The sequence below is a fragment of the Lates calcarifer genome, linkage group LG2, assembly GCF_001640805.2.
Source record: "Lates calcarifer isolate ASB-BC8 linkage group LG2, TLL_Latcal_v3, whole genome shotgun sequence".
Classification (NCBI taxonomy): Eukaryota; Metazoa; Chordata; class Actinopteri; family Centropomidae; genus Lates; species Lates calcarifer.
This window is the reverse complement of record NC_066834.1, coordinates 16,143,315-16,170,796: the sequence shown is the minus strand read 5'-3', so window position 1 is coordinate 16,170,796 and position 27,482 is coordinate 16,143,315. Positions and strand designations below refer to the sequence as shown.

Here is a 27,482-nt window from a genome sequence, read left to right as displayed (position 1 = left end):
TGCCCAGGAGTCTGCACCCAGATCTTTTGTTGTCCAGTCTAATACTTTATTATTACGTGATTAAACAAGGACACATTGGCCAGGTTGGCTGTTTTAACCACTGTTGATATAACAACAACAACAACAATAGTAAAATAAAAGTAATATTAAAGTTTTTGCATTAATGACTATTGATTGACTATTGAATGTTTGTACATAATGATGTATAGAACATATATGTAAAAGATATATAGAAGACTAAACTAAAAATTGTTTGTGATTAATCATGAAACTTGGTATGAAACTGCCACCTGTGAAAAATGCTGCATCTACTGCATATCACAGATGCTAAAATGCTCCACTGTAATCAGTTAGTTACCTTTCAATTTGATGCTTTTGTCTGCTCCAAGTCTCTCCAGGACTTTGGTCCAGGGTCCTCTGGTAACCAGACGGCCCTTGGATGTCATGAGGACAATGGAACTAGCGAAAGAGTGTGAGAAAGCACATCATGTTAGTGTTCACATTTAGCCCGTAGAAGGACGTGTATTGTATTGTACTGGGTAGTTGGATTTGACAGCAGAGGAGCAGCTTCTTACCCGTCTCTCAGTCCACTGACGTAGTTACCTATCTGTGCAGGGATGCCCTGTAGGATGGCGTTCCTGAAGGTTTTAGTCTCCACCACCTTCCCATCATGCCCATCAATTACAGTTAGCTGCACTCCATCTTCTGCTTGGTACAACTTTCTGCCGTTCACCTGTCACAACAGAGTTAGCCAATCACACCACTGTTCTGACTTCAGTAATATCACTAACTCAGCAGAACTGACTTCAAATAACACAGACCATATATAACATGTCAGAGAAAAATTATAACTTTGAATAGTAAAGTTTGTTTTAACACCAATAACTACAAATCAACAAGTAGAATAGGTTTTAGTGTGAACCGGTTTAGAAAACCAGAGAAATCTATCTCAATACACATAAAGACATAGGAGTATTGTTTTAAGATGAATTTTTAAAAAGTATTTCTTACTTCTTTAAGAACTTTGAGTATCAGTCTACCAAACCTTTACAGCTTCTTTTTGTTTAATGCATTATATTGATGCCCAAATAATAAATAAATAAATACATAAGTGATAAAACACTTGAAAACTATGGTGCTCAGGAGAGGACATGGAGGATAAAAAAATCTGATGTACTTTTGCGAGATCTTAAGAAACTTTTGCAAGATTGAGCGAAACGTTCTCAAGATCCCAAGACACTTTTACAAGATCTCAACAGAAATCTTGCGAAAATCTCCAGAGAGCTCACAAAACTTTTGATTTTTCAAAATTGTCTTTTGTGAGATTTTGAGAAAAATTCATGAAATCTTGACATCTCTTTCGCGGAATCTCGTGAAAGTTTCATGAGATTTCACAAAGTACTTTTTTTTTTTTTTTTCAACTGTCAGATTTTATTTTACTCTGTGTCCCCCTCAGTAGAAAACTTAAAAAAAGTTTTAAGTTTGTGAGTAGAAGTCAAAGTGAAGGACTTTTAACTTCATCTTTTACTTTTAGCAGTTTGGCTAAATGTCTGGTTTGTCAGCTTTACTCAAGTGTTGAATAACTGAATTAATGAACTACAGTAATCCAGGCAAGAAGCAATATAACCAATTTCTGTTCAGTAATCCATAACCAGTGGTCTGAGTATAAGCTGCTCAACTAAAGTGACAGGAACTCTACACTGTCTGAAGGATACCTCAATAAAGGCAAAGTCCTCCTTGATGTGGAAAAAGCGAGTGTTGTATGACTCCAGTTTGACCTCCAGGAAGTGTTCAGTTGAGTGCTAAGAAGACATAAGCAAATGAACAGAGCTGGAATTAATACACAATATTTGCCATTTCACATAAAGCTACATTTTAAAGCTGGTTTTCACTCATTGAAACCACAGAGCTAAACAAATGATATGAGATGAATCACAGCTGAAGATGTCACTTTAAAATAAGACAGTGATTACTTTCTAATGATTGCTGTGGGGAAATTAAGCAGCAGGAAAAAGTATCAGGATACAGGTTGTATTACATAAGGATACAGTAAATACATTATTAATTGCAGTGAAATGTATTGCTTATCAAAACCACGGTATATATTGTTGAAAATTAGTATGTAAGTATGTATCCAGGTTGTGCAAAATAAAAGCAGATAAAGAGATATGAAAAACAGACCTCAGGAAAATATACAAACCTAATGAATTTATTTAGTGTGAAAATATTTGAACCATTAAAATATTTACTCAGATGCTTTATGTGTCAGTCAGTGGATTTATTTACAGATAATATGCAAACTGTACAGTATGCCCACATAAGCAGGTCTCTAGGAAGCCATACTGCATAAGACGATTTTAATTCGTATAGATATAAATTTGTTAACTGATTTATTTTTAGCCTTTAATGAAGTTGGTGTTTCACATCAGATATTTTGACATATCACAGAAAATCACAGGTGACTGGAACTTCCTCTAAATGGAGCCGAGCCATCATTAATGTTATTAATGACTTAACTACCCACTGAACTTCTCTTGACACTTTACTACAGACAGACACACAACCACCACTTCTTCTCACCAGCCTGGCATTAGGTATCTTCCTGGGCATGGGCACATCCACAACGGGCAGCTCAGCGTGTCTGGGGTAAGCCTCGGCCATGCAGTTGCTCGGTGGACTATCTTTAGGGATGACAGCTGTGATCTTCACCCTCTCACAGCCTTTGACGGAGCAGAAGGCAAACTGCTCCCTGTCATTGTGGGCCTTTACCTTCAGGAAGAGCAGGCTGCAATCCACAAAGAAAAGCTTTAGACATCATATATTTGCAACCACAAAAAAAAATTACATCGTAAAATTCAGATTTATCTGAGTTTACTGTGGTGACAGATAGCATTACAAGTGTGCTGACTTTCAGTTAGAGCTCCAAATTAAGTAATTTAGATTACCAGAAACTGTCTGTCTGATCACCTGACTTGGACCAGTTGTAGTGCAGATTTCCAGTAAAAATTGTTATAAATCTGACCTATTATTTCACTTGAATATCAAAAATTACATTATTACATACTTGGGCGCAGCAGAAAAAGTTGACAACATACTAAGTAAATAGGAAAACAGCTGCCTATTTACATATCCAGCAGACACCAAGCACAAACAATAAGAGTTTGAATATTACTAACTGAACTCATGTTACTGGCCATATTGCGAATTTAAGCCCAATATTTCCTCTCCATTTAACTGTGGTTTGGTTCCACCAATTCCTGAAAAAAATACTGTATCTGGCTCTTTAAAGTTGGTTTACCACAGCTTTTTTGTCTGCTGCACTTGGAAACAAAGCTGATGAGGATGGAGTCTGAGTGTCAGAAAAATAAAAGATAATAATAATAAATAAATAGATAATAATATAAAAGATGTTTAATGGGACTGTATCGTTGTGTCTGACCCAGTGTCTTCCTCCAAGTAGTAGTATCCTCTGGTCTGGTGGGAATGGTTGACCTTCTCCCTCTGTGTCGTCCTCATGAAGACACCAGTCTTACGGGTCTGTTTGGTCAGGCGGTTGTGGATGTCAGAGATGACGGTGAAGGTGGTGCCTTGTGGGTAGCACAGGCCCATGTTGATCCAGTCATTTCTGAGACACAACAGAGCGATGAATCAGGTTTTTATTTAATCAGGTGAATATAACAAGAATTGTGAATAAAGTTGGACAAATAAGTTGACTGATCAATAGATTGAAAAGTAAATGTCAGCAATTTTGATTGTGTGTGTGTGTTCTCTACTTCAGAAGAGTTAACTATCGTGGCCTTATTTCCTGTGTGTGTAAAAATATACTTGGACCTTCTTCTGAACAAAATAAGACATTTGAAGACTCTGGTCTGGGATGATCTGATCCGATGCAAACGGTACTGTAATTCTTTTAAGTGTTTAAGTGTTAACCTTGAATGTCAAATACTCAAATACCCTGTTTTAAATTACGCATTAGCAATCAAATATGACTTTATACAATTTTTATACACTGCTCTAAGTGTCTGTTTATCAGTTTGCTGTGTGCTATATACAGGATATATGTTATAATGCATTTGCTCTGTCTTCATAAACCTATGTTTATCAACCCTATCCAGGGATTTCCCTTCTTTGACCCATAGAAAAGTGCTGGTGGTTGCAGCACTGACTGAAAAATTATGTTTCTAAATGAGCTGAATCAGCAGAAAAGAAAGTTCAAAATGAATAAAAGTCCAATCTACCATATAAACTCAACAATTCTTTAACAAGACAGTAAATCTGAATGAGTATTATCTATTTAGCTTGACAGAGTCTATGAGATCCTTCATCAAAACTTCAAAAACCGTAGGAGGTAACTTCAATTTAATAAATCACACCGAATAAAGCAAGAGAGAATGACTTATTAGCCATGAGCAGTCAGTAAACACTCAAAAAACAGACAGCTATTTTCTTAAGACAAAAATAAAGAAGTCATATTTCAGCTCTTTCTGCAGAGAATCAGTCTCACTTGCTGTGTTGCCTCTGTGAACTGTAGATGGCGCCATTGGTGTTCACACACCATTGCTGGAAATACACTGTTCTGGCTACACAAACTGTCCATGTCAGGGTGGACTCAGGCCGTGGGGAATAGCTGACATGCCTGAGATGACACCCAGCCTTTATGCAATTTAAATAGCTGAGTGCCACAGTGTAAACACTATCTGAAGGGAGGAGCACAAAGTGAGACTCTCCCCATTTCTGTGGTGAATCCTCGTAAATAATGAGAGTGAGAGGAATGAACTGACGGCCTCCATCAGATTGCTTTACTCATCTGAGTGGCCTCAGTAGCTGCCCTGCCATTTACAAAAAGGAGAGATCACAACATTACTCATGTCATCGAACTTATTATCATCCATAAACCCTTTCATATGTTTAACTGTGTCTCTAGTACACAGGTACACACTTTATGCAGGTGTTGAAGGAAAAATGTGTGGTATAGCCACAAAAGATCTTATTTTTTCCTTGTACTTGGACAAAAAAGAGGATCTAACCATTACAACAAGGAACCAAAACGATTACAGCAGGTTAGGTTTAGCAGCATGGCTGGACCTATATTACATTTAATATCCAAGATATCAGTGCTAAGGCAAAATGCTTCTGGGCTAAATATCAGAAGTAGCTCATTCAAATGCACCAGACTCACGCAAATTAAGACTAACCACGAAAATCAAGGGTTTTCTCTAGGAAGGAAAGTTGCGTGACTTCTTTCCAGAGATCAATCGTTAGGTCCATTATCTGTGTCATGTTTTTTTTCAAGTTCTGTTAGGCCATGAGTTTCTGTTGTAGTCTGTAGCTGGTTGATGGCTGCCTTGGTTGTGAAGTAAATTCTGCCCATAGCGTAGTTGTTAACTCCACGATCTGAGCAGTAAATATCAAATTAAATGGTTATTCATGTGACATAGAAGTAAATAGCTGGGAGCTCTTAGGAAACGTGACCTACTCCCTCATCACTCCACTGCCTCTCTGATCTCTCTCCAAGATCCTGTGTTGTTGCAGCCTTGAAGTGATTAATCATACAAATGGGATTAATGACACACACTTTTAAACAGTCTTTCCTCAAAGGAAAGGATTTATGTTGCTCTGAGTTGTGCGCATCAGAGGCGACAGAGGTAGGTGTCTGAAGACTGTCCAGAAAAATCCAGAGCTTGCTGGATTATTGTCAGGCCTGGAAAGTTGTTGGTGTTAACATATGGAGCTTATAGGCACAAATGATTGTCTTTAGGGGGCACTGTAGATCAGCATGGTGTTCTTACCTGCAAACTACCCTCTCTAGTACCTGGATTGATGATGTAGGCACCAGTCAAGACCCCATTTTTATTTCTTTTAACTTTTATGTGGCCATAAACCTTGAAAAAAATAATTATAATTGCACTAGTAGAAACAGCACAGTCCCATGGAAAAGGGAGATCTGTATTCTAAGTGGTACTCTTGTCAGAAATCACTTCTGTTCGACATCAAGTATATTTAAAGTTTACATGCCATATGTAATTTCTAATATTGATAGCTATGTGTGTGCTCAAGCTAGTCTCATCTTTCTGCATATAAACACCACAACATATGCCAATCCTTTTCATGTTATTTGGATTAAAATCATTACGTTTAGGCACAAAAAACACTTGGTTAGGGATAGGGAAAGATCGTAGTTTGGGTTAAACTGGTCAAATACAGTTAAGCCTGATGTGATGGACAAAATAGCTGCTACAAATCCTCCAACGTCAGGGTAAAAATGTCTTCAACAGTTGCTCTCCTGCTGCTTGTGCAACCTCTCTTTTTGCCAATAAGGTCACTAGTCCTCCACCGAACACCTGCCTCATCTTAATAAGACAAAAACTACCTTATAATAATATAAAATCAAAAATCAAAGGAACATCATCTGAAATGCCTCATGTGGACAAGGGAAGGGTTGGCATATCATCTTCAAAGTGTAAAGTCCTGTTATTTGTACGCAGATTGGTGGTTCTTTGTCCTAAGTGCGTGTTGTGTGCTGTTACAGGTGTGGCTCGTGTGTCCACTGACTTGTTGAAGTTGATGAGCCAGATGGTGACCTCAGCGGGCGCCGCCTGGTCCCAGTGCATGGTGTAGCCCTTGGCCAGTGTGATCACTGGCTGGAACTGCTGGTAGTGTTTTCTCTTCCCTAGAGCGCCCTCTAGTGTCAGGGGCCGGTCAGGGTACTCGTCCCGCACTAAGTGCATGTTCAGGTTGGCAGGATTTCGTATCTGGACATAGATCTGAAGAGGACACAGCGTTAGAGGGATTGCTGTGGGCAAAGCACCTAATGTTTAACACCCATAGCGTACCTATTATTATTATTATTAGGTATTATTATTATTATCCATTTTATCCATTTAGCCAGACAGAATGAAATTTGACAAAACATTGATAGAGATGAATGAGTGTTTTTTTGATCCCTGCTTAGCCACCTGTGCATAGTGACCGCTGCAGATAGCAGCCTTCCAGTCAGGCACGTCAATGCAGTCGGGATGACGGAGCAGCCAGTTATCCTCTTTAACCAGGAAGGCTCCAGGATATTCACTGACTGAGCCATCAATGTCGTGGAAGATGGTTGTCTTGTCCCCGTCCATCTGCATCTTATTAAACCAGGGACCCGGTTCCCCAAAAAACACCCGAGATGTGATCTATAGTTGAGGAAGAGAATGACAAGCAAGCTCATATGCAGGTTTCCTCCAGTTTTCCTGGTTTAAAACAACATTACATTTTTTTTTTTACATTTTAAAAAACTAGAGTCAGTTCAGTAACTCAGTACTTTGGTATGCATAAGAAATTATTTCACACAGCAAAGGCGTTTCTAAACAAATTAAATTTATATATTTCCACACTTATATGTGCAAGAGAGGTTTGATACTATATTTAATATTTAAAAATATCTTCATTTTACTTTAAAAGAAAGAAAAGAAAAAGTTGCCTTTACATGAATACGTGACTCAGTGGTGTAGACTCATCCAAAATGGAGTTGATTAAATAGTGGAATGAATTTTCCTGATGTGATGTTGTTGTAGCAATGTTCTTTCAAGACATAGATGTTCGGGAAATCCTTAATAGTTCAGTGAATTCAGAACAAATGGTAAAATTTATAAATCACATTTTCCCTTTATGATGTGACGGTGCGCTGTGGAGTTTTCTTAATGTTTCTTACCTAAACACACTGTGTATATCCAGAGAATTCAGTGTCAACAAATTAGTTCAAGATCATTCGTTAGATCTTGAGGTCAAAGTCTTAAGTACATTTGTTTGCACATTACTGCCACCTACTGTCAATCAGCAGAATAGCATGAAATCTGTGGTGGGAATATCTAATGTGTAATATTAATAAAACAGGGACCCACTCATGAAAACATTCGGTCCATGCTGCCTCACTTTCCTAATGTTAGTAATATTTCTTCCATTTTTTCTATTTGTTTAGTGTATTTCACACAGAAGCTGACTCACAGGTACGTGGTCAAAGGTGATATCAGTGACGTTGTTGTTGGGGCAGCTCTGCCATGAGTTGTTGAGCCTGAAGCCAAAGGCGCTGGTGTGGCGTCCATCCAGGGCTGTGTATTTCCGAAATGTACAGTTCTGCACCTTGATGGGCCCGTCATAGATCTGCATGCCCCGGATAGGAAAATCACTGCAGACAAACACACACACACACAAACTCATTATCATTGGCTCATGTGCAAATGGGTGAACACTAAACTCTTGTCAAAGAATTTGGATAAAGTTGAAGAATACAGGCCGCTGTGGAGGACAGACTGTCATCAGTGAAATATTTTACTTTACTTAAGAGAGTGATGAAATTATGTCTGAAGTCAGTTACTGAAGTAGAGGAAATTCTTTAGTGGGTAGATCCCTGACAAAGAGGCACAAAGGCTACTGACATAAACCAAATTAGTCATCTTGCTCTACTCTTAAATGACGAACCTGCAGAAAATAACCACCAATTTTGCTATTCCCCTTTTTTGCCCATTTCAGCTCAGTGTTTAAGTTTCACTGACCACCACAACTTTACTGTTTTATTCAGTGTCACTGTTTTCTGTTCTCAGCAGCAGCAGGTAGACGTTTTGAGTGAAAATGCTCTGATAAAGCCACTGACTCTGTCTGCTCAGCACCAAACACCAAACAGACAAAATTAGACACTAGCAGGTAAACATACTGAATCATTTAGCAGCTACACACACTAAAAGATTTTTAAAATCTTAAAGGATTTCGACCACCAACAACCAGAGTCTGGACTCCAAACTCCAAATCTCATGTGGTCAAACGAGACTTTAGAGTAAACAAACATGGTGGAACATGATGTCTCTTGTTTGTTGAGCTTCCGACTTAAGTCAGCTTGCTTCCTGATTGGCTATCGTTCCGTTCCACATGACAATCCACAGAGTGCGTGTTCAGATTTCCTCAGTTTCCCCCACACAACAGGATTTCTTATCGTAAATTTTGAACATGTTTAATATTTATTGGGGGCGGCCCTGATGGATGGATGCTTATATGCATGGGTTTTAGCTTGTCAAGGAATTTTAATAGTGTTGTTAGCTTGTCACCAGCTTTCCTCACAGCTGTGCACTGCTGCTGAAAACATCAAAACAGCAACGTTGGGGGCCCTAACACCATGAACAAAGAACTAAAAGAAGCAGCACCTTTCAAATTATACACAATCACTTGATCCAAGTAAATTCCAACTGAAAAGGGCAGTTTTGAACATGAACAGTGTGAATATTCTGTCTGGCACACACCGGTGAGTGGTGGTACCAGTGAAAAAAACAAGACAGACTAACGATCACAATTCACATTCAGGTGTTTCTGGAGATGGGGAGAGAGTAAGTGTGAGCATGACTCCCTGCCACGGACACTGATGAAAATCTTTTCTATCCAGCGGCTGTCATCAAATGTTCAGCACTGCACAGCGTGAGAGCACTTTTGCAATGGTATGCTCAACTTCATCTAGTCGCATCAAAGAATGTCAAGCTGAAGACAAAGCATCCAGACAGAAGCCCTTTGTGTGGAGTTCTCCTTTTCCCACACAATAAGGGAATCTCTAATAATACTGCTGTTGAGACATTCCCTCTTTGCTCTGCCAAGTGGGCCGGGGCATGGGACTGATTTCTAGCATACCGAGTCTGGCTCTCACACATACCAGCCTCTATGAAACTGGTCCTCCACCCAAAATCTATCTTTGGAGTATTAGACACTTGGGTCTGAAAAAAGGCTGTCGAATGTTGTCACTTTGCTCCTTTTGAAGAGCAGCAGCTGTGGTAGAGGAGGCATGTCCACTCTTTGTGAACGGGCAAAATACAAGCTTTTTACTTGAACTTTTTACGCCTGGATCTTCAGTAATCAGATAAACAAGCTGAGCAAACAGCCCCTCTTGATGTCCTGTGTCTGCCCACGAGCATCACAGAAAAACATCAATTTTTAATGTGAAACTATTTTATTCAGTGTTTTTACCAATTTTAATTATTTGGTCTGTTTGTTTTGGAGAGGAGGAGACCTTTATGGATAATTCAGCTCCGAGTAAAAACCTGAACGATGAACACTGAAGGAATCCTAACTTAAAAACAAGCTGCGCTAATGTTAGCGGTATTATGCACTTGTGGGAAACCCTGAGTCTGGTTTTGTTGATTTGCAGGTCAAAGCCGTCAACTCAGTCTTTACTGTAGTTTAGAACTGACAGTATTTTACTGATTATATTGTATTTTGGCTTTGAGTCTTACTCTAGGTTTGATCATATTTTGGATGTGATCTTTACAAGGAACATGTCGAATTATTATTCAGCTCCCTGTGTATGATTCAATCATGTTCCAGGTCATGATCCTGATCATGGCAGGATCCGCATTCAACAAAACTGTCATTTCTACACTGGCTGAGTTACCTAGACAACTTAGTGGTGAACCCTCTCCGACCTGCTTCACGTATTCATACACTTTTAAAACAGTAACCAGCTCAAAATACAACATCTGTCAAATAGTCACCTTTCTGAATATGATTTAGGCATCAGTTTAACCCCCTTGATGTAACAGAAAACCAAAGCAATACACAAGAGGCAAGAGGCAATAACTGTCACTTACACTCCACGTGGCAGGGTCCTGTCGGTGAGGTCTGAACCCCCGGGCCCCCAGATCCGGTTGTCAGGTAGGGGCATCCCGCGATTGTCACTTTCACCAACAAACAGTGAGTTCTTCACCTGCTGACGAGAGCCGTCGTCGTCTGGAAACGTCCCTCCACTGCACATGCACACAGAGTGGGAGAGTTAGTGTCTGGAGGTACTGGCAGTAGTAGCACTTAGTAGATGTAGTAGTAATAGTTCTGTAACTGTGCTGTCAGAGTTCAGGGGGCCAAAAATAAAAACAAATACAGACATACATTAAGAAGAGGAAGTAAACAGCCAGTGAACCAAATGAATAACTTTACTGTGTGAGAACAGGTGTGAAGGGTTATGTTCTTATTTTCTGACTTCACTTAAAAGGGAACATCAGTGGTCATGATAAAAATACAGACTAGACAACACAATAAATGAGCAAAACAATAAACAATAGGAAACTGATAAAAGATTATTTTGTAATAAGAAAAAGATGAATGATAAATCTGTTCCAGTGGTATTTATAAATTCTCTCCTCAGCCGTTAATGATGTGGTTGCTGAACTGGAAAATCAGAAACGCGAAAGCTGAAACCGTTTTGAATAATGAATGTAAAACATTATTCTGCAGCATTCCTGTGAACCAACAGAGTGGAGTGGACCTTATAAGATACAGTAAGTCATCCACCATCCAGTTTAGCTGAAGCTAAGCTATTACACTGTTAGTTTTAGCATTGTCTCTGCATGCAGTGGCACAGGAGATGAGTCTGGAGCTGGTGTATTATCTGTTTTTCACCTACTTTGTGTACTTAGTAATATTCAGGGGGGTTGGCTTACCTTGCCAGAGTGAGGCCAATGCCATTATCAGCAAATCTAAACAAGAAAAAGAGAATATTATTTCTACAACTGTAACAGTCTGAGGCTCTAGAGAACACACACACACACACCTACACGAACACACAGTCTGAAGTAGATAAAAGTTATTATTAGATAGGGACGAATTTCTAACTTTCATCTCTGTCATCAAGTGTGCAGAGAAACTCTTAATGATTTTCAAACTACACTCAGCTGAAAGTTGACAAACTTCATTCAGAAAAACATACACTTACTGAGCACTTCAGAAACACCATATGAATAAAGGGTAGAGACTCCCTTTGCTCTCAAATCAGCCTCACTTCTTCATCACATTGATTCCACAAGATGTTGGAAACTTTCCTTTGAGAGTCTGCTCCATCACATCATTTCTGCAGATTTGTCAGCTGCACATTCAGCTCCAGTTCTACCAAATCCCAAACGTGGTCTAATGGATTCAGGTCTGGTGACTGGTGAGGCCACTGAAGTACACTGAACTCGCTGTCATGTTGTCATGTTCATGAAACCAGTTTTAGACGACTTTTTCCTTGTGACACGGAGCATTATCATGGATGTAGCTGTTAGAAGATGGTGAACTGTGGCCGTAAACTGATGAACATGGTCAGCAACAATACTCACATAGACAGTGGCATTCAAACCATGATTGACTGGTACTGCAGGTCCCTAAGTATGCCAAGAAAACATTCCCCACAACATCACACCACCACCATCAGCAGAAATCCAGATTCATCAGACTGGGCTAAATTTTTCCAGTCCCTGACTGAACAGTTTTGGTGAGTCTGTGTCCACTGCAGCCTCAGACTTCTGTTCTTGGTTGACAGGAGAGGAACTTGGTCTCATGGTGTTGTAGGTGTAAAGAGTGGTTTTCTGAGTTACTGCACCATTCTGAACAAACTCTGGAGACTGTTGTGTGTGAAAGTCCTGGGAGATCAGCAGCCCATCTGTCATCAACAATCATGCTGCAGTCAGAGTCACTAAGATCACATATTTCCCCCCATTCTGATGTTTGATGTGAATATTAACTGAACCTGACCTGCGTCTGCATGATTTTAACTTTGCACTGCTGCCACATGACTGTCTGGTTGGATAACTGCATGAATAAGCAGGTGTACAGGTGTTCCTAAAAATGTGAACGTTCACTCGCTTTTTTATTGTTTAATATAAGTATTTTCCATTTTGGAAAGTACTCACTGGCAGTCATCCAGCCAGATGTCCCCTCCTCTCAGCCAGGCTCCATGGTCCTGGTTCTTGTAGGCCACAAAGTGGTGGATCAGAGCAGGGACTCTGGGTTTGAAGGGATCAGCATCCTGGTGGGGGCCGTACCTAAACAATTCAGCAGCACCCGCAGCACCCGCAGCACCACAGACATACACAGAGTGGACAAAGACAGTGTTTACATTTGATGATATTTACTTATGAGCTGCATTCAGGGTCATGGCTCAAGTGTATTTTAATCAATACTAAACTAAAATCCCTTATATGTGACCCAGGGCTGATCCAGGCCTTGTCCTGTTAACTGGTCCAGTTTTTGTTTTTCTTATCTGCCTTGTGTTTCTGGCTGCTTGTGTAACAGTGGAACTCACAATAGCTGATATTGTGGTGATGGTTTTATGTAGGTGTGTCCTGTGAGCCTAATCGACTATGGCTGGAGAAGAGGTTGAGGAGAGTCAGGAAGTCCAGCAATGTGTCCCCGTCGTACTGATGAACACAAATTTCAGAGCCAATCGCATATGAATCCCATTGTTTTATAGGTTCTAGTGGAGAGGAGGAAGAAGAAGACAAGGAAGAAGAGGAAGACTAAAAAGAAGAAGAAGAGGAAGATGAGGAAGAAGAAGAAATTTGTAACTCTAAATTTAGTGTTTTTTGTTCACATACTTTCAGCAGGAAAATAAATAACAGAGCAGCCTGCAGTCCTGCTGTTCAGGTCCAGTCAGGACCACTTTCCATTACAAGCTGCTCTTGGCCTTTTTTCAGGCGAGGCAATCTGTGAGAAAGCTTTCTGAGAAAGACAAGATGTTTGAAGAGCATCACTGAGCTGAAGAGGGAGTGGTGTGAAGGGTGTATTCATACTGAAATGGTGAGGTCAGGATTACAGAGTGGTTGTTTCACACGGACCACATGGGACTGTTACACAGACTGGTATTTTACTTTTTTTTTTAACTTTTACTTGAGTTGATTTTAAATGCAAGTAATCTCACTTCTACTTGAGTAAGATTTAAAGTGACACTCCCCTGCTGTTGTTACACCAAACACCATCATTTGTCAGTTACAAAACATCAGCAGGAAACAGGACCATTACAGACTGTAAATCCATCATGCTGAATTATACTGGGTGTGATGTGACTTCAGTTTGTCATAAAGGGTGTTTGTTATGGGTTAAGGAGATTTACAGCTGAGGCTGAGGAGTCTGACCTGGCTCCAATCAGAGACAAGAAGGGTCTCTTGTCCTTGTCGTTAGCCTGGGTGGTTTTAACTCCGTTATCAAGAATCATTCCAGCCTGTAACGGAAAGGAGATCATTTTTAATAAGTATATGACACTAAACACAAATGAAGAACAAAGGGACGTAAAAAATAAATGGTCCATATAAAACACACTCAAGGGTTCATGTACCAAGGATTTGCTGGAGACTGTCGTCCTGTAGCAGCTTCATGCGACTGTTTTACTGTTAGGCAACCTCTAGTGGTCGTAGTAATTATGACAAGAACAAATGAGGAGGTTAGGTGATGTGTGACTAAAGCTGTGGTCAAATAGTCTTTTTTGCTTAGGGAGGGTCCTGACTGAGTGAAATGACCAGGAAGTATCACAGTGGCAGCCATGATAAGAGCTGATTGAATTCTCTAAATGTAAAGGAAAGGAGCTTCAGTGCTTCCTATCTTATCTCCTTCAACAGAGGAGACATTGGACCATCCGTTACCTAAGGAAAGGAGAAAATGCTGTCCCAAAATTCCTTGCAGCAGCGTTTAGAGCAATGCACCATCATAGTTTGACTGTGGCAGACTGACATACATGTAGACATAATAAAGCACTAAATACTATACAAAGAAATGTGGTTTCACTAAATCCTCCCATTGTGGAATGAAGTAAAAAACACATTTTCTCTACATAACAAATGCATTTTTAAGAAAGGTCAGAGCACCCTTGACAGGAAATATATAATTTACTCTGGACCTGTCGCACAATTCCTTATTTTTATTTAAACATTATTTTAATGGCTCAACCTTCTCTACTTGTATATTCCTTTCATGTTATCATATTATTTTAACATTTCAGTTCACTTTTTTTTTGACTATTCGCCCGCAGCCAATGTTTACATCAGGAGGAGGTTGCGATAGATGGGCTGACAAAAACAAAACAAAAACAAAACAGGACTTTAACACTGTTTCCTGTGTGAAACGATAATCAGTGTTGTTCCTTTTGTCCATGACCGTTCCACAGCTTTAATCATGTGTTTATTATTGTAACCATGATAATAACGAAGGTCCTCTGACCTTAAGGAAATTATTTTAAGCCACCAACATCAATCTTTTCTTAAACCTAAACCATGCAGTTTTTGTACCTGAACCTAACCAAACTGTGACCGTTCCATAACCTTAACTGAGTGTTTGTTATTGGAGACAAAGGTCTGGACTAGTCCTACAGGTCTAGGACAAGTGACCTGTATGACTGTTGAGGCTGGAGGACTTGGCTTATAGTCAGACTGTGTTTGTTGATATACTCTACTGGGTTTCAACAGAATCTTGTCTCTATTTAAAATGAATATGACTAGAATATAAAAACACTGCACATGCTAGATTTTTAATTTAATAACTGACCTTTCAGTTGAACTGAATCTATTATTTTACTGTTATTTCTTCTTTTCACGCAGAAAGAGTGTGTTGAGTGTCGTGGTGAAACACATTTACTGCCTTCTTTAACCAATAAACCAGGCTCAGTAGCAGAAGACTTACATTTTTCCTTCTCTGATCCTTTCCAGACACATGTTGAGCAGCCCGGCATCAGGTCTTAATTAGCAGCAGTGCATACAGATAAAATCAGATGCAGCTGTTATTATTTATATCTTAATGAATATCCTGCCGTTTTTTCTGTGGCCTTGACAGTGTTTATGGTAGATTTAATAAAGCTGCCATTCAACCTTGACCTACTGACTTTCTGTTCTGGTATGAAAACTTAGTTGTCATCTCAAAAACTGGAATTTGTTTTATGATATCAATAAAGGAGCTGAAACTTTAAACAACCAGGCTTGTTTTTGTGATAATTTAAAGCAGCATTAAGGAATTCTTGACCACAAGAAAAACAAGACTTCAAAAGGACTGACTGCAGCACAGCCGCACTATATCATGGATTTATCAAGTTCTTAAGGCTAAGATGTTAGCTAATATTGACAACTGACTCTATTAACAGCAATACTCCAAATACAAGAGCTAAAGTATAAAGAACAGATTGAACAGTATGTTTGTCTGTTGGTCCTAGCATGAGATAATATTTTCAAGCTTGGCTGCATTAGTAACCTACAGTAGTAAACCTATCACTACTTCCAGTGCAGCAGGTTAGCATATCAATAGCTAACTACTTAACTAACGAAAAATCCTGTTCAGGACTGATACTGGGTCAGATTTAGGGTATTGTGACTTCATCCTGCTCTTAAGGTTTTAAGAGCAGTTTTTCTTTTGTCTGGGACTTGTACTTTGGTGTAGCAACAGTAACAGGCCATGTCTTAACAAAGGGTCAATTACCAGTTTTCACAGGCAGTAAAAATACAGGAATATCCTAATGGTGTCCAATATTCACCGTCATTTGAGCTCTGGTTTGGTGTCTACTAACTCCTGAGAAAAAACAGTCTCCAATTTGAGCTCCTGTCTCCATGACAACCATCCAGCTCTGTTCACCGAACTCCAGGTAAATTTAAATAACGTTATTGTCAGTGACTTAATGTAGTGTTGGTTCAGTTATACTAACGTTGACGGTTTGTTACGACGTGATGCTGTTTTGGTCACTGGTGAGTTAAGCTGGTGAGTCTCAGACCAGGGCGGAGCTGCGGTGTCCTGTGAATTGACAGTTTTTCCTTTAACGTTAACTGCAACACTGATTTGGCCACAGCCCATAAAGAACAGTTCAAATCATTCCAAGAGTTTAAAGCATATTTTCATGATCATAACAATATTGTTAATTGCAATTATTTTGGCCAGGATAATTATGACATGAAATTGTTATATCGCCCCCTGGCTGCTAGCGACCCTTCCACATTACAAGTAACCCTTTTTTTAATATTAGAAACATTACTAAATATGACTTTAAGGTGGAGTGACGCACCTGGGTAACTGGGATACCTCACTGATTTTAAGTTGAGGATGTAACAAATCTGTTTTTGTCTCTTTAAACTCCAAGCTGGAAACATTCAGTGCAAGTTTTAAAAGGATAAAATAAAAATAATGATGTAATAATGATACAAGCCATCCTCAGAGAGTTGCTGTTTTGAATCGAAGACACCATGGCTGTGTGTTGCTTCTCTAAATGCCCAACCTGCAGCCCTGACATGACCTTTTCTCTCACAAACATCCCGGGGTGGCAGCATGACATGAGTTATGCCCCCATTAGGATGATCCAAATTCAAAGCGAAGACGGGAAGGAACGAGTGAGACGAGAGAGAAAAGGGATCACCGTTGGGGGGCAGAGAAAGGAGGGAGATAACAATAACACTTCCTCTCCACCAGCGCCTCATAAATCTCTCTCTGCTCGAGCCGTGCTGAGCTTGATGCCGCAGGCGACTCTAAACTCTCTCCTGTCCTCTCCATCTCATCCCTCTCCTCTGGCTCGTTTTCCTCGTGTTCTGTTGTCTGCCCTCAATTTTGTTTTTCTCGCTGTTCACCTTTTGCTCTTCCTCTCTTTTGTTACAGAGCAGGTCACATGTGACACTGTGAAATCTTGCTGTGAAATCTTCTTGGCTCTCAGTAATGTCTTGTTTTTAATACTGAAAACAAATGCTGTTGATGATGGTTTTCTTTAAAACAAAAACAGGAAATAATGCGCTAGAAATGTATTAATAAGCTGTAAAAGCTGCTGGTTCTCAGCCCCAGTAACCCCTTGAAAAAAAACACAGATAAACCTGTGTGATATACTGACCTCTAGTTATGGAAAAACATGGAATAAAACCCCTTCCCAAAGAACTGGAAGAATCCCCCCAAACTCTCTATTTTACTCTCTATATATAATTTTTGGCTATTTTATGTTTTATCTCATGCTGTTCTTGAGCTGCTAAAGGGTCTTTCGTTGTTTTTCAAACAATAACAATAAAGACTGATTCGATTCTATAAAAAAGGTTTTTCTTTTCAATATCATGAATGATTAATGTAATTCATTCAAAGTCCTTTAGCATTTAAGTAATGCACTTCCATGAAGTCTGGAGGCAGATTTTAAAAAGAATGCTCGAAACAGCAGAGGTGGAGATTTCCTGATGTTTACGCCCTGGTATGGGAAAACTCCCAAAACCCTACATTTCCCATTATCTAACTGTGACGTTTTTACCCCTGGTAAATACCCACATCTTTCAAACTCCACAGTTTAAGTTTGAAGTGCAGTCTTTCTGTTCCTAATTTGTTTATTCCTTATGCTGCGTTCCATTTAGGTCGAAACTGAGAGTGACGTCACCTCCGAGTTGATCACATTCCAGTTGGGAAGTTGGAAGAACATGGATGCTTGCAGTTGCTGTTTTGAAGTTGTCTATACTTATCTATAAACTCTAACAGCTGATAACTCTCTAACAGTGTAGCAACATGTCCACAGATAACAACTGAACAGTACTATGTGTATGACTGACTTAATGTGAAACTAGACCGAACTGCTATAAACAGTAAAATTATCTGAGCGTTCACTGTTTGATTGATGTGAGTAGAAGCCATCTTGAATTCTTATGTCAGGGTTGGTGGGTTTCTCCGAGTTGGAAATCCAACTTCAGGGGGCATTTCAGTTGAAATGTCTGACTAGGAAATTGGAATATCTGACTTCCAAGTACAACTTGAAGGCAGCATTATCAAACTGATGTTTTGATATTTACTTGCTGACTATTAACTCTGTCATGTGAACCGGTTTTACTACATATCATGGTAAGACAGTGCAGTGTGTTGAGCAGGTATGAGCCCAATGTGCTGTGGACATGCGAACTCACCCTGTAGTTCGAATGGGCTCTGTTGTTGGTGAACTGGCCCATAGGTGTGTGTTCAGTGTGTCCGGGGGAGTACAGCCCCTCTGAGGGGCCGGTGGGCACATGGTGGAAGATGAACCAGAAACCTGTTTCCTGAGGGATCACATACACACAAACGTACAGCAAAAGTTTTGCCACTCATTCCAAAATGCGTTGATATTTGAAGAGAAAAGTGGTAAATACAATCTCTACAGGAAAAGACATTAAGAACTGGCCTTTGCTAAAATATTAATGTGCTGTAAGTTTTTATTTCATGAACCAAAGGGGGAAAAATAGTATTTGTGCAAAAGTTTAGACACCAATCTACTCTTGAAGTCTAACAACTACATTAACTTGTTAGGCCTTAACTGACTCATTACATTAGGACTTGTCAGCTGACGACAGTTCCAGAGCTGATGACTCTAAACATCTGACTGAGGATCTGAACATGAAACCAACTGATTCCTATAAAGCAGGGGAGGCTATAAAAAGATATCAAAGTGCTTCAGCTTTAAAGATCCACTGTCTGAGACGTCATAAAGAAATGGCAGTTAAGGTGAACTGTGGAAGTCAAGACAAGATCTGCAGTCTGCTGGACAGAAGGGCAAAGAAAAAAGACTCAATATGACTGCAATGGACTGCAGGAAGTTCAGCTGACAGAGGAGTGGAGACTCACTGTGCAGTACTGATGCACAAACATGAAGTAAGCCTGCAAAGCAACATCTGGATAAACTGGAGTCGGTTTGAAAACAAGAGCTGTGGATATACGAAGTTAAAACTGAGTTGTTTGGCCACAATCACCAAAGGTTGCACTTGATGAAAAGAACATCCTCCCAGCTCTAAAGTTTGGGGGTGGAAATATTCTGTTTTGGGGTTGAAAATAAAAAGAGGCTGACTTCTACAAACAGAACAGTGACCCACAGCGAATCTCAAAATCCACCATGAATTACTTCAACAAACACAAGCTGTAGCTTGTGGAGGAGCCCTCAGCTCTGAGCAGGGTGACCAAACTTTTGCACATGTCATAATTACTGTTTAATTATTATTATTGTTTTAATAAAATACATATTCCTGATATAAAGATAAAGACTTTTTTGTCTATTCTGTCTGTTTGTCTTTCTAGAAACGTAGAGCAACAAAGAACAAATGTGCATGTGTAGATCCATGTTCATATATAAGCATGAACACACTTCCACATACATAACTACAGCCTTATCTTTTTCTACTCTGCATGTCAGCCTGTCTGTTTTTGTGTTCTTCTTTGCAGGTATGCAAATGAGAAAAGTTATTACACTGGCGAGGATAAATGAGATTCTATTCTGCCCGACGTATCCTTGTGAAATCCCAGAAGTATGATCATAATTGGCACTCTATCATAGTGAAAGTGTGGCGGTGCTTCTGTCTGTTGTCTGCTTGATTCTGAAGTTAATAGGAGTATACAGCCATTAATCTGACCTGGCAACGTAGTAATGAGACAGACCTCCACCTGGAGAGACATGGGGGGTGGGGGAGGGAGGGAGAGCAGAGGGGGGAGAGAGGAGGGTGTGAGGGAGCATAAAGTGAAAAGCTGGAGTGAGAAACTCACCTCTGAGCCTGCAGCAGCACAGTTGATGAGGTTGTTATTGGGGTTGGCGATCCAGAAAGTTGAAGTTGCACTATAAAGACGGAGAGTGTTGGAAAAAGAGAAAAAGAAAAAGAGGAAAAAGAAGCTTGGTTATTGGATTTCACACAAACAGTTTGAAGCAGACATGTAGTGATAAACAAAGAAAGTGTGAACACTGCCAACAACAGGCTCTTCCTCTTACCTCAGATCACTTATTCCTATATTAATGCTTGTTTAACTCAGTCCTGGAAGGCACCAAGCAAGTAAATTGATTTCTAATTGATGTTAAACCCAGAAGGTCTATGAGTCATGTCCATCACATGAGGCCGCACTGTTTCCTGGTAACATCACATCTCTGACTGAAACATCCATCAGAAGCATTTAAGAAGCTTAAAGTACCCAAGCAGCCTGCACTGGATTTTGTGTTGTTTTTCTTTGGTTGTGTTTCTAATATGAATGAATTATATTTGAGTTATATGGATCTTGAAAAGCAACAATTAATTTCCAAGAAATGTTATCATAGCATGTAACCCGAAAAAGGAATAGGCTGAAGCCGCTCAAATAAAATAACCCAGAATATTAGATCTGCAAGACCAAAGGGAAAGAAAAAAAAATTAAATTCAATTCCAAATTAATTATTATTATTAAATAGTAATTATTTTAGATTGAAAAGCTAATTCCCCAAAACTCAAGCACACCTACACTTCACATTTGTTCTCACTTGTTTGAATACAAACAGAAAAGTTATTGTTTTCAGCTTGAAAAAAGTTTTCCCACTTCTTTTAAATACACAATATTTACAAACTTTATGGAGCTGGAACGTCTAAAATTGATTGGTAGATTTAAACCAGGTTTATGTATTATATTCGCTCTCTTCTGAAGTTAAACTATCAGGTCTTTGTTTTATATTCATTTTCCCAAGTTCCAACACAATATGACATATATGGCATTTTAAGTGAACCATTTAAACTCAGTTTTATATCTCAGTTAGCACTGACACAAGACCATACGTTTTGTTTTGTTTTCATTATAGTGAAGAGTTCAACACAGATGCTCTCTCTTGGCCTTAACTCAAAGGTCTGCTTAGCTTTTCCCCAGACTTTCAACCAAATGGACTCACATGATGACTCCATGACAACTGAGCCAATCCCAACTCCATGTCTTGCTGAAGACCAGGGGATGCAGTTGAGAGTTTTGGTTTAAAAAAAGCTTGTAAGTGGACACTGCCTCATCAAATTGTTTTGAGTTGTGTTGCTGTTATTTAGAGTAATTTATAATCATAATGAAAACACATCAGCAGCTCATTTATGATTGATGTGGTAACAGATGCTTAGTGGCTCTTCTTCTCTTTTATTTCTCATCAATGACACAATATCTGTCCTCTGGGGAACAAGATGCCTGTTACTCCAGAGTCCAGTGTTGGAGGGAAAGAGACAGATGCAGCTTGTGTCTAAACCAAAAAGCTACAGGACACTGAAGGAGGATATTCACCGAGCCTGTTGCAATTTACCACCAGGGGCACGAAATTATGCATCAGCACAATTTTTTGTTTAGTGGAGTATTTACTGAGACAACAGATGTAAATGAGCCCAGTCTTTTGTGTTGTCTGCTGCTGAACTTGGAATATTGGTTTGAAGAGGAAACACTTTTGGAAGAGAGAGAGAGAGAATTCATCCCTAACAGAAGGCTATCTGTCAGGAAATAACACTCTGATGTTAAACAAACACCTCCTCTAACTAGATTAACAGATGGGAGACAGAAAACTAATGTCGTATGAAAAGCAATACATTGTTGCATTGCTCTGAAAATCTTCTCATCTACATTTCTCTCTTTATGTCTCTCTCGTTCCTTTTTTTCCAACCTGGCTCTCTCCCTCTGTGTCTGACCAACAAAAACAATGCCACAGATTCTACACCTGTTTTTTTTAGTTTTTCTTACCAGACATCACATTTCTATGGAGCCCAAGGGGAGACATGGAGCAAACAAACAAAAAAATACATCTGACGGTTGGGAAACAAAGTACTTTTGCGAGATCTCAAGAAACTTTTGTAACATTTGAAACAGATGAAACTTTCTCAAAATCCAGAAAAACGTTTACGAGATCTCAAGAAAAATCTGGCCACTTGGGAATTGTCTAAAAAGAAAAATCATTGAGGAGGATTTTCTGCATTTCCTGTGGTCAAGAGAGGTCCCAGAACAGGATATCATGCACATGCAAAGAGACAAGAAAAATTACAGAGCTTGGGAGGGAACATGGAGAAAAAAATAATGACTGAAAATAAAAGAAAATTACTTTTGTGAGATCACAAGAAAGATTTGTGAAATCTTGCAAAAGTTTCTCAGAATCCTGAGAAAGTTTTGTGCAACTTTGGGAAAAGCTTCTTGGGGTCTTGCAAAAGTACAATTTTTTTTGCTCCGTACATTTTAGAAATAGTTTCTTCTGCTGAAGCGGTCAGTTCGCTGTGATAACTAAGGTGCTGAGATTATTTGTATAAACTTCCCCATGCAACACAAAACATGCAGTTTTCTTCCATTTTACTTGAGTTAAACCTCTGTGCTCAGGTAAATAAATATCTACCCAGGTGTTAAAAACAATAAATGTAAAAGCTTTCATACTGTGGACGTACTGTAAGTGTGATCACTGTTGGCTTGTACAGTGTTTGTCATTAATATAGAGACAAAAACAAACAAATAAAAAAAACAAAAAATCCCACAAATTGATCCTTAACGATGCACGATCATTTACTTCAAACAATCAAGCCTTATCTGAGCTTTATTAATATTATAATTTCAGCTCATTTGCAAACAAACTGTGGAAAAGTGTGTCTAGTCTTTTCTACAGCCCTCGTCTTGACCTTTTTGTTAACCTCTCCTCTCAGTTAATACCACCTTAACCAGGATATATGCTCCTCTACCGTCACCCCCTGTGGCAGGTCAGTGTAGATGAGAGAGAAATTAACTCGTAATCAAGGTCTCATTCAGCCCCAATCAAAGTTCCTTTTAATGTGTTTTCTGTCAGAGAGGATGAGAGAGAGGAAGGTCCAACGTGAAGAGGAGCCATGTTTCTTGTTGTATTAGAAAAGCCTGTGAGCAGACAGTGATGAATGTAATAATAATATAATGTAACAGAGACAGAAAGTTTAGCAGTGTGACACAGAGTAAAGCTCACGCAGGGTGAAATCATTCAAATATGTTGGTAGGCTTCCAGGCACGACTGAATCACTTCCAGGGAAGTCTGTACAGTGACACTGTAACGTGGAACTGGCCTGAGGGAGGGAAACTACAGTTCTTCAGCTAATTTAGTTATGTTATGATGATAAAGTTAAGGACAGCTTAACTAGGCCAAGTTGGATTAATGTATTTTGCTTTTTAGTGCTTATAGTTGTTGTGAAAGGCCACACTGGAAGTCTGAGGGAAAATCTGGCTGCCACAGGAGAGAGGGGAGATGTGATACTGTTTAAAGATGGAGATAATGGTGGACATTTTCAAACAGTTGCTCCTGGAGGGTGTTCATAGTGTTCATGTTTCACTTGGTTGTTCACATGAAAAGTGACAGAAATAAATGTGGCATGAATGAAAAAAGAGAGCTAGAGAGAGGTGTTTAAACCCCAGCTCATGCCTTGCCTCTATACATCCAGCCCACCACAGCAGAAACTGGGTGTAAATGTGAGGTTGTCTGTGGTCTGAAAGTTACATAAATGGTGGCTGTGCTCTCCTGGGCAACACATACTGCCGTCAATCTAAAATGAACTTGAACTTAAGTAACTTAACTAAATATGCTGACTTCAACAAGTTCAATGTTATTCTCTTAGACTCTTAAACTCTTTGAACTCTCAACTCTCTGATGTTACTCGGGCGTGGGTAAATGATCTCAAACAGGAATAAAATACAGCAACTAAATTAGTTCTATCTACTGGTGAAAACCATGAGATGTAGTTGAAGGCATCGTAATAATAATGAAGACTTTCTCAGTCTAATATTGAGATTTTAGATCTTATGAAATAAATTGCAGGATTCTAGTTAGCTGCTTTGTGGGATGGGTAAAGCTTTGTGTTCTCTACTTTGTGCAAACTAAGCACACTTGCACATTCAATGTTAAACCAGCCTTAGTCTGACTAATCCACCAACCATGTGTGCAAAAAGACACTAAACATGACAGTGATCGATGGAGTACCCCTATATCTGTTGGCGTGCTGTATACCTGCCTCCCAACCTGCATGACTCATCCTCACACCTCACAGCTTTGCTCACACGTTTACACGACTCAGACATTTCTGGACAAAAGCTTCAGCCTCACATTGCACAATGTTTTGTCTGCTGGCTGTCAGAGAGGATCCAGTGTGCCCCTATGCACACTGAGCCACAGCTGAACCTTGTGGCCATCTTTCCAGTGTTTGCAGTGTGTATACACAAATAATTCTGACTCACATTTGTACTGCAGGACCTTTTTTTAATAGCACACACGTCTGTCTTAAATGCATTTATTTCTTTTTTCATGAATTTCCTCTGGGGGTTTTTTGTGTGCAACTAGGGAAAAAAAAATAAGCTTTCACACCTGCATGAGGCATAAAGAGAAAATCATTATTGCAAGTGTGTGAGATATGAATATGAATAGAAATGGCAGATTTAGCTTTTCAGTTTAGCTCCACAGCAGCTTAGCATATGGCAGCACAACACCCTAAATCTCCTCTTTCTCCACTCCCCCCCTCCACTCCTTTTTGCTTCTCTCTGGGTCTTTGTTTCCTTCTCCCTCTGCTCCAGAGTGACATTTTAAAAAATCTAAATTTCATTGTGGATTATACCAGGATCACGTATATGTGATCTTTACCAGATCGTCATCAATCATTCTTCCATTTAAAAGACAGACTGAAATAAACATTAAATATCATTTCAGCAATAAAGAAATATGGCATGAAAAAACTAGACACCATTTTTAAGTCAACCTTCACTGTACGTACAAGGTGCGATCAAAAAGTTCTGAGACTGTTCCTGTTAGGAATGGATGGAGCGTGGCACAGTAATGCGCATGCAGCAGGTGCAGGCAATAACTGTTGTGATTCAGTATTTATTATTGTTATGTCGCACAGTCAACATCCAATCACTCCATCATGATAACGCGCCTGTTCACAACACGTCTTCATGCGGAGGCATCGACACAATAGTTGGCCCCCGTCCCACAGCAGCCACGTACAAGTTGATTTGGAAAGATGAGAATGACACAACAGTCTGTTACTGTAAATTACATGTTTGTCTGAATGAAATTTAAATGCTGTTCTGTCAGCTAGGGTCAATAATCTAATCATCATAACACAAGCAGACATGTGCACACACACACACAAACACACACATTTACTGTTGCAGGTAGCTAAAGCTTAGTTTGATATTCAGACTGCAGATGTGGGAGTGCATATCTTTGTTCAGTCAGGTATGTTGATGCAGGTCTGCTGGGCTTTGTAAAAGAACAACTGCCATGTCTTGCTGTTTCCTCTGATGGAGATGGCTGGGATAGATAATTTGCAAATGCATGCTCAAGGACACACACACACACACACACACACACACACACACACACATACTCTCTCTCTCCCTCTCTCTAAATAAGCGAAGCATTTAAGCCAGGCACATTCATCTGGCTCAGTTTAAATGACAGTTCTCATCCTCCTCATGCAGCCCACATGTCTCCTGCTCTTGGCAAATCTGACTAAAATGTATTGTTCTCATCTGAGCATTTAAAGTCAACACATTCACAACTCAACAATGACAGAGAGGTGGGGGGAGGCGGGGGACAGAAGAAGCCACGAGGGAGTGTGAAAAGCTGACTGGAAATTAATCATCATAAATCTTACAGTGGGGAACGTTGTTAGTGCAATCATGTTTGATTAAATTGGAATTTCTGAATCACAGTAATAAATACACTGGGATTTGGAAATCATTACAGAATACAATGATCCAGACAAATTGGACAAAAAAACCTCATTAGAGGCATAGTTCATTGTGTACTACCGGGCTGTTATAATTGGATAAATTAGGAGAGGAAAGAGAAAAAAATAAAAGCAAAAAGGAGCAGAGAGAAGAGACTATGATAACGTTAGAAACAGCAAATCCTTCCAGTGCCCTCATGTTGGAGAGCAGGTGGATGAGTCCATATCAGTGAAAGCCAGCGCCATTATGCATCCCTAACCTTGGCCTTTATGCTCTGCAGCTGAAGGCACAGGCAAATGTGGCGAGATAAAAAAGTCACGTGACCTGGATTAAACTGCTTTATATTCTGAACTGCATGTTTATACTTTAAATATAATGCCTCTGTAACAAAGCAAAGGTGCAGGAGGGGAAAACAGGCTACATATGGTAAATGTGGATGTGTGTGTGTGGTGGGGAGAAGCGACCTGGGCTGTAGTTTACAACCAATTAACTGGATCTAGACTCTTGTATTAATGCACTTCCAAAATCTACAGGCCCTGTTATGTATAAAAACACATAACAACACTAAACTTTAACTGAACAGGACGAATGATTATAGTGAAATTTATATCATTTAAACTTTAATCAATAAGATGTTCCTTTAAAATGTTTGTGTTGTGTGTGAAGTAAGTTACTCTTTGAAAAGAATATTAACAAGTGTGACATGAAAAGTACTTTAAAACAAAATCTATGTGTTACAGTAAGTTAGTCAAGTTTATTTATACAGCACCAAGAACATATGTGCTTCACAGTATAAAATAAATAAAACAATTAAAATATAATAATAATAATAATATAATATAATAATATAAATGGCTAATTGGTGTCATGTAGGACTTTTTAGAGGAGCTGGTGAGAAGCTTTGCAGCAGCCTTCTGTACCGTTTATAGGTGATCCAGGGAAGTTTCGCTCAGGCAGAGGAATAATGAATTGCAGTAACTGAGCTGTGGCGAAATAAAATGATGTATGATCATCTCCATTTCAGACTGTGATACAATATATTAACCACAGGTAATGTTCTGTAAATGATAAAAACAAGACTGTACAAGACAACATACATGTTTATCAAAGCAACTCTGAGTTGCTACAGCTAAAGCTAAAGATAGTGAAGAACATTAGGAGATTATACTTTTTTATATAACCCTGCTAAAGTTATGTTTACCTGTGTAGATTTATGATGCTGAGTGGGTCAGTCAGGCATTAAAGGAACTAACCCTATGGTCAATGAGGACTCAGCCTGACATGGGTAAAACATT

The 27,482-nt window shown here is 39.4% G+C and overlaps 1 protein-coding gene across 2 annotated transcripts in view; it reads right to left on the bottom strand.

Moving 5' to 3' along the window:
• Positions 1 to 27,482, bottom strand: part of cemip (cell migration inducing hyaluronidase 1) — a 148,437-nt gene that overhangs the window by 4,783 nt on the left and 116,172 nt on the right. For both annotated transcript variants that reach the window (XM_018692837.2, XM_018692839.2), the window contains exons 16-29: positions 20,248 to 20,317; positions 18,648 to 18,776; positions 13,896 to 13,981; positions 12,675 to 12,806; positions 11,448 to 11,483; positions 10,602 to 10,757; positions 7,984 to 8,164; positions 6,957 to 7,172; positions 6,553 to 6,764; positions 3,440 to 3,625; positions 2,581 to 2,785; positions 1,716 to 1,802; positions 576 to 733; positions 359 to 459 (exon numbers count right to left, since the gene is read on the bottom strand). In XM_018692837.2, coding sequence (XP_018548353.1) covers positions 359 to 459; positions 576 to 733; positions 1,716 to 1,802; positions 2,581 to 2,785; positions 3,440 to 3,625; positions 6,553 to 6,764; positions 6,957 to 7,172; positions 7,984 to 8,164; positions 10,602 to 10,757; positions 11,448 to 11,483; positions 12,675 to 12,806; positions 13,896 to 13,981; positions 18,648 to 18,776; positions 20,248 to 20,317 — 1,955 coding nt within the window. The remainder of the gene's footprint in view (positions 1 to 358; positions 460 to 575; positions 734 to 1,715; positions 1,803 to 2,580; positions 2,786 to 3,439; positions 3,626 to 6,552; positions 6,765 to 6,956; positions 7,173 to 7,983; positions 8,165 to 10,601; positions 10,758 to 11,447; positions 11,484 to 12,674; positions 12,807 to 13,895; positions 13,982 to 18,647; positions 18,777 to 20,247; positions 20,318 to 27,482) is intronic.